Source organism: Lactuca serriola, chromosome 8 (assembly GCF_051521515.1).
Source record: "Lactuca serriola cultivar US96UC23 chromosome 8, Lser_US96UC23_V15, whole genome shotgun sequence".
Taxonomy (NCBI): Eukaryota; Viridiplantae; Streptophyta; class Magnoliopsida; order Asterales; family Asteraceae; genus Lactuca; species Lactuca serriola.
In genome coordinates this window covers 285,532,422-285,540,353 of record NC_136415.1, presented here as the reverse complement: position 1 = coordinate 285,540,353, position 7,932 = coordinate 285,532,422, and the positions used below count along the sequence as shown (strand labels likewise).

Here is a 7,932-nt window from a genome sequence, read left to right as displayed (position 1 = left end):
GTTATGATTTTTCGAAGTTTCAATATAGCAGTGTACAGCTAAAAACTCGAAATAAAGATCGAGTGGTTTTTAGCCGACATGACCTAAACGAGAATTGAAGGTCTCGTCATTAGTAGTACAACGGTAAAAAGACAGACAAAAACGGACGTCGTATGAAGAAGTTATGAATTTATAACGGATTCACGTCCCGATCTGTTTAAAATAATAATATTAAAAATAAATTCAAAATTAGCCGACGAAGTCAAAACGAAAGTCGTAGAGTATAATTTTAGCTACGCGTGCATATAAAGAACGTCAAAAACGGAGTTCGTATGCAAAAGTTATGAATTTTACAAGTTTTGGCAAAAAAATAAAGAAAAATAGAAATACCCGGGAAAATTCGCATGAACAGTAGCGCCACCTCACCCCTCGCATGCGAGCCTCCACGTGTCGGCTGCTGAGTGGACCGAAGTCTCGCGTGTCACCTCCTGATTCGGCCACTGCTGCGGTCCAATCCCACTCGGACAGCCTCGCAAGGAGACACACCGGGGATACTCCTCGCACACGCCTCGCACCACCCTCGGACACCCCTTCGCACGTGGCTTCTTTGCATTGGACCGAGGGCTAGACCAATCCGAGCCTACCACCTCCGAACCGAAGCTGCTTCCCTTCGCAGAATGTCAGCCTCGCATAGCCTCGCACAAGCTTCGGATCCGAGGCTTCGGCCTATATAAGGCATGCGAGGGTTTCCGGATTTTTTACACTTTTCACCCCAAATTTTACTCTCTTTCACTTTTTCCACATCCTTAAGCTTATATACAACCCTTAAACCCCCGGTATCAAGACTCGAGCCCGAAGTAAGCCGTGAAGCCCCGAAATTCTCGAGAATTCATCCTCTCTCCTGTCAAAACTCTGCCCAATTTGAGCCGGTTTCTCGACAAATAAACTCCTTTTCGTGAAACGAAACCCTGTCCGAATTACCACCTACCAAGTGAGTTCATACCCCCGTATTTTCATAATTTCTATTGTTTTAAGGGGGGAAATACAAGTATAACACAACAACTTTGTGTTATAAATAAATGGTTTCAAATCACGATAAAATGATTTTAAAGCATCGAAAATACTTCAAATTTTGAACTCTTTTATAAACTTATATTTTTCCCAAATATACATATTTGTATATATAATTTAATATAAATAAGATTTAAAAGGCTTAGGACTAATAATTCATGCTAGGTCCTTTTCCTTGTTTGGATGTGGACTTATAGTACCAGTTATTTGTCCGAAGGTCGTTCAAATTTTACTTATTTATAAAATTGTATATGTATATAAAATTAAAAGTTATTTCATCAGTTTAATCACCCTTTGTAACATGTTGAGCAAAGGATTACATGCAAAAATAGTTATTTACCAATTCATAAAGTACATATAAATTATAATAGGTATAGTTTATGATACATAGAGCAATAATTCATATGAATACATTGTTTTACATGCAACAAGAGTTTTAACTCAAAACAAATTAAGGGTTTACACTTATCAAATACATGTTCGGGATACTAAGTCAAGAACATAATGTCAATCATTTATCTCAGAATGATTGGGTTTTCATAACTAATATACATGTAACGTTTATATGCTTTTTATGAGACATTCAATTCAGGTTGTTTAGATTCAGTCTAGACAACCAAGGTAAAGCCCTGACATTATAACCAGAATCTCCAGTCCGGGGATCGAAACAAGTTGTGTGTAGATCTATATCGGGATTGACAACCCCGCACTCAGCAGGCTAGCTACAGTCAGGCATACATGCCAATGAGTGGCAATTGTTATCAACAGTTTAAGCGCTCATCAGGCGTTTGTTTCAGGCGTTCATGTCTTAGTATGGTTATAATAACTCATTAAAAAGATATTAACAACACGTTAGTGTATAAACAACTAAACGTAAGTATATCTTCAAAGTACCAGTTTACAAAATGCAAAGTACAATGCTATACTATAGTTTTCAATAACAGCTGGTGAAGCCAGGCACACTCTCAAATACAAGTTTTACAAATACAATGGTTTACAAATAAGACGGTTTTATAGGAATAAAACTACTTTTCACATACCACAGAAAATATGGGATTTTCTAGAAGTGTTTTCATATTCAAAATACAAATACACCCATTCAAAACATAAAGACTTATGTACTCACTCAACTTATTGTTGATACTCTCTTTTCAAATTACTTGTATTATCAGGGAAATAATAACAGGTACTCCCCGAGCTTTTTGAGAAGATGAAGCCATTAGGAGTCTTATCTTCTTCCTTTGTATAACTGTTTTGATTTCAATATACAATGATTGAACACATGTAAATATTACACTTTTAAATACAATGGTTGTTTGTACTTTGATTACTATGATGCATGTGTTGTGATACTACAAATGAAATCCTCCACCCTCGGACGTTTCCGCCGTCTGGTTTGGGGGTGTGACAATTGGGCTGTGGTTAGTTTGACTTTCCAATTTCATTCACTGATCATTATAAAAGTCTCTAACTAATTTTTTATTAAATTTTATCTTATAAAAAAATAAAAAATAAAAAGCAGGGTGATGATCCATACTTCAATAAATTGATCTGTATCCTAGCAACTAGATGTATGACACAGGTTGGTATTCTACTATTCTTAAATCATAATTGGCTTAATCTTATTTTTTTAAATAAAGCGAACGAAATAAACAAATTTCCACTTAAGGTTGTTTACTTCTGTAGTGGGGATCTTAGCCCCCCGAAGTTTCACCATTATGGGCTTGTTGCACCTCTTTATTACTTTATACACATTTCACCTCACCAATTAGAAGATATGCAGGTCATTATTATAAAATTCAAAATATATAATTATTTCTTGTTTTGAGTCTGATTTTTTTAAATTATAAAATTGGTTGCAACAAATGTGATAGTACACGGATTGCTTGCTGCATCTTTAGGGATATACAAACTGCAAAATAAATGACAGAGGTTGGTACCCTGAACTGTTATTTTTCAGGGTCTGGTGCCAGGTGGAGATAGTAAGGTAAATTTCTAGATAGATTGGAGACAGTAATATCAAGTTCGAGACATTAATATCAAATTCACTCACATTTATATAACTTTGAAAGCTAAATTAGTCATGAACTTAAGCTTCATTTCAATATCAAATTTGTTGGCTTGTTACATAATTAAAAAATATATATAACTTAGCTGATCTTAGGTTATATTTCAGACCTCCTACTTCAATGGCATTGTTCTTGTCAACCTCTAGGCTCCCCTCAATATACTGCTCCCATGACAGGTCATATGTGGTCAGATATTTCTCCATTCCGGTCAGCAAATTATTGTCCCATTCTACATCTACATCAGGTGAAAAACCACCAATTTCTAACTGAAGCTTCTCATCCACCATGTTATGTGTTTCAGGATACAGTTTGGGCACCATTTCTTGCAACTGTGAGAGTTCGGGCAGTTCTGGTAGTTCAGGATACAGTTTGGGGATTTGGTTGCTGTTAAGGTGCAAAGGCCTTATGTACTTGAAACAATAACTGCTGAAAAGACAAAACTACCCTCTGTTAATATGCTATTTTGATCGATTTTCAACATGGTTGACTTTTGAAAACATGAACGAAGGAATATGAGGAGTTGGACTGCCAGCATGGACAGTGAAACCATGAGTGGTACTGCTGACATAGAACGCCCAACCCCTGTGATGAAATCGGAAACCTAATAGAATCCTGTTAACAGAATTAACAGAAACCTGTTAAAAGTTAACTGTCTGCAATCATTTCTTGTTAGATTACTAACAAGAGGGAGTGGTGGGGGTATTTGAGTAAAATTGAGATGAATCTTGAATCGAAGAGAGATGTAAATCACTTGTCACATAACAAGACATTCATAATGCTCATGGCTATCAATTTCTCATTCAGGTTGCATTAGTGTGTAGTCCTTCCAGCTACATCTTTCTCCAAAATATTATGCATGTCGAACTCCACAAGAGAAGGTAAATATATGTTGAACCGGTTATAGCATCTAGATTTCTGTGAAACACAATTATTTCAAGTCAGAATTTGAAAATTCTATTAAATAATTATCGTAGCAAATGTATTACACTTATCTATCAAGATGTCTTAGGCTGTCTCTATTGTATTTCACACATGCACGTATTAGATCTTAAAACTTACTCAGAGAGTGTTTGGTTGTTGTGCAAGACAGAGTTGACAAGACTTTTTTTTAGAGCGAATTACAAATTTGGTGGCAAAATCACAAGTTTGGTAAAGGACTGGGACCAAATGTGTGATTTACTTTTGTAATTATGACTTTTTCATAGCCTGGATTCAGTTTGATCTGCTGTCCAATGGCCTTTCAGTTAATCACCATTCCTGGAAAAGCATCATGCACTCTACTAGGCTAGACATACCTTCTCCAAGGACGCCTGTTTTTTTTTCTTATTGAATGCGAAGTGTGTTTGTCATTAAAATGTGATTCATGTCTTCCTTGTTCTTCTTGTTACATATGCTTTGTTTTTCTATTAAAGTGTTTATTTTTTGATTTATAATGTAGGAAGCAGTGGCTGCACAAGCTGCCTAAACTTGATGTTGGTTCTGATTGTTACAGCAACACAACTGGAGGAAGAGGAAGGATGTACTGATGATGTCACAGTGAGAACCCAAATCCAATCAGAAGCCTTCCTTTTTTTAAGTTGGGGTGATTCTTTTATTCCATTAGATATTAATTCTCTAGGTTGGAATCAACTTTTGTTATGTTTGAACTTTGTTGATAGCAGTCTGAATTAGGATGACTAAGTTGTTCAGCCCCCGACAAAGGAAAAGTTTTCATATACATCGATTGTAGTCCCACAGCATCACCACAATAGCAATCTGGATTTTTGTAAGAAGTTTTTGTTGAATAAATAAATGGTGTGATAGGTGAGGAACCTAGGGAAGCCAGCTGAACTTGCTGGACAGTATTACTTAGATGGGGTGATGAGGTACTTAATTACTGTCTTTTCATTCTTACATATTACATATTACATATTAGGTATTAGGATAGAATGGAATGGAATGAGTCATTCTATTACTGAGTTGTAACATGTTGCAGGTTAGCTTTTTGAATACACATCAGAGAATGTTTTTGTACCACTTACAGTTGGTGGTGGTATCAAAGATTTCACTGATGCAAATGGAAGGTATTGTTAAGTGTTAATTGTAAATATGTAATATGTAATATGTTGTTGTGAAGAATTTAATAAGTGTTTAAAATATTAATAATATAGGTACTATTCTAGTTTGGAGGTGGCTTCAGAATATTTCAGATCTGGTGCGGATAAGATATCTATCGGGAGTGATGTTGTTTATGTTGCAGAAGATTATCTAAAAACAGGAGTAGGCAACTAACGTTCATTCTTTATATTTCATTTCATATACAATGATTACTATAATTCATGTACTTTTGTTTTTCTTTTTCAGGTAAAAACGGGAAAGAGCAGCTTATAACAGCTTTCCAGAGTGTATGGGAATCAGGTCTGGAGTAAATTTAATTAAAATTTGAGTCTAATACATTATTATACAAAGAAAGACATGCAATGTAACTACGTTATGATGTTTATTTTAAAATTTAAAGGCAATGGTTGTATTTGACAAGTGATGAGGTTGGATTCAAGGCTGTTAAACTAGACAATATTTGACAAGTGAAAAACTATAATTACAGGTATACTTTTCTTTTCACCTTAATGCACACTTTTGATGAAGTTCATTTCAATTTGTAATGTAGAATAAAAGTTTTTTTTTCACATTAAGTTTTCCTGTTTTCTCAGTTCAATCATAATCAAGACATACAAATCAATTGTGCTCCATCAATCATTGTGCTCCAATATGGCTAATGCATATTGATTCTAACCATATTGGTAAAAACTGAAGTCTGCATACTCACATTGGTAAAAAAGGAAAACTGTGTTGCTATTATTCATTAATTCCCTGTTATTTTTAGCTTAACAAATTTTTTTCAGTACTGTTTTCAGGTTGATGTGCATGAGTGGGTTACCGAACATAGTTTAGTTAGCACCTCATCTGAATTCGAAGCTGCATGAGTGGGTTCCATAAAGATGGCATGAAGTAATTGGATTAAATAACCTTTTGCCCCTGCTACTTAGGACCTCTCATGAATTCTTTGCTTTAAAGACTCTTTTTCCCTTGGCTTTTCATTAGGTGCAGTTAGACTCGTTATAGATATTTTATATATAAGAGGAAAGAGATTCAAACTAATTAAGTCTCAGTAATTACAAACATGTCCTTCATCTTTCAATGTGTACAATTACAACTTCTATTATTAAATGCCTCAAGTGATAAAGGGATCTTTCGGGGGTTCTTTCTGGATTGACCAAGGAGTTCAACGCCGACAAGTTTCTAGGTATATGCCCTCGTATAACTTGTTATAATTTGCTCATTTTACTGAAATTTATCATATTTCTATAATGTCACAGGATAGGGTTCGACGTGCTACTGTGAGTTTGGATGCGGACCCCTGTTTCAAGAGAATTGCATTTGTATAAATTATAATGCTGGTTAACATTTCTGTGTAAGTAACTATTTTATTCATATCTTGTTTCTCTCTCTCTCTCTCTCTCTATCTATCTATCTATCTATCTATCTATCTATCTATCTATCTCTCTCTCTCTCTCTCTTATCCAAATCACATTTCCTTTCTATATTATCTCAAGTAGCAGCATAATTTCAAGGAAAAAGCACATCTGATGTGCTGCAAAAGAGATTCACAAACTTGATTTTTTAAACCTTATGTTTAAAACTACATTGAGTGTGAGATAGAAGTTTATGCAGAGAAGGAAAAAGATAGAAGTTTTTGAGGATGTTGCTGATGAAAAAGATAGAAGTTCTTTGGGATGCTGCTAATGAAGTTTATGCAGAGAAGGAAAAAGATAGAAGTTGTTGGCACATAGTAAGCTAGATAATGCAATTGTATATAAATGAGTTCATTTTTTTATAACATTTACTCACTATTGGAATAATTATTTGTATTTGACATATTAGTGAAATGAATTATCTTTGTTATTTATGGTATTTTATTTATTATTATGAGATTTCTAATGTATTATTTAATATGAAAAATTAGTAAATCTATAAATAATATTTTTTTTTAAACATTTAAAATTATGATACGCAAAAATGTGTGTCATCTTTATTTATGACATGGCCTTTCTTGACAGGGGCTTTCTTGATGCGCATTGCGTGTCATTAACACGCGCGTCGTAAGATTACGACACGCAAATGCGTGTCGTCTTCCTTTATGATAGGGCCTTCCTTGATACGCATTGCGTGTCGTAAACGCACGTCGTAATTGCTAGTCGTAAATGAGTGTCATAAATGCGCGTCGTCTTTCTTTATGACAGGGCCTTCCTTGACGCGCATTTGCGTGTCGTCTGAGCCTTTTACGACGCGCAATGAGCGTCGTAAAAGGCTGTTTTTCTAGTAGTGATTAAACTTTTAATCAAAATTTAAATTCCAAAACTTGAGGGCAAGTTTTGAAACCTTTTCAAAACATTTGGGTTTCAACTATTTAAATTTCAAAACAAAACTTTTGAGTTCAAATTTAAACTATAAAACCTAAAGGGGGGAAATTGAAACTTTTCATAACACAAGGATCAAATAACAAATAATATAAATTAAACAATTAATTTCATCATTATCTATATTTGACCTAATTTCAATTTCTTGCAAAATAAGTTACCTAATTAATACAAATAATCAAACTTTAATCATATAAGGAAGTTATTATCTAATCAATTGGTAATTATCTTTTGTTTAATCAAGGATATACTCATAAATATGTATAAAATTGGATTTTAATGATCTATAATAGATAAGGCAAGTATCCATGAGAAAAACAGCAAGAAATCCTGAAATCCCCTCTTTCTGACGCTCA

At 34.3% G+C, this 7,932-nt stretch overlaps 1 protein-coding gene across 1 annotated transcript; it reads left to right on the top strand.

Annotated features, from left to right (window-relative positions):
* Nucleotides 1–3,975: 3,975 nt before the first annotated feature.
* On the top strand, nt 3,976–5,680 carry LOC145068148 (imidazole glycerol phosphate synthase hisHF, chloroplastic-like). Its single transcript, XM_079015127.1, has 7 exons — nt 3,976–3,997; nt 4,558–4,655; nt 4,923–4,997; nt 5,100–5,182; nt 5,270–5,382; nt 5,463–5,523; nt 5,617–5,680. The coding sequence occupies exons 1-7, from the start codon at nt 3,976–3,978 to the stop codon at nt 5,678–5,680; spliced, it is 516 nt and encodes a 171-aa protein (XP_078871253.1).
* The last annotated feature ends 2,252 nt before the right edge of the window (nt 5,681–7,932 follow it).

Coding starts and splice junctions, on each gene's coding strand:
- LOC145068148 (XM_079015127.1), top strand. CDS start 3,976: ATGTCGAACTCCACAAGAGAAG. Junction 3,998..4,557: donor GTCGAACTCCACAAGAGAAG/GTAAATATATGT, acceptor TTTATAATGTAG/GAAGCAGTGGCTGCACAAGC. Junction 4,656..4,922: donor GATGTACTGATGATGTCACA/GTGAGAACCCAA, acceptor ATGGTGTGATAG/GTGAGGAACCTAGGGAAGCC.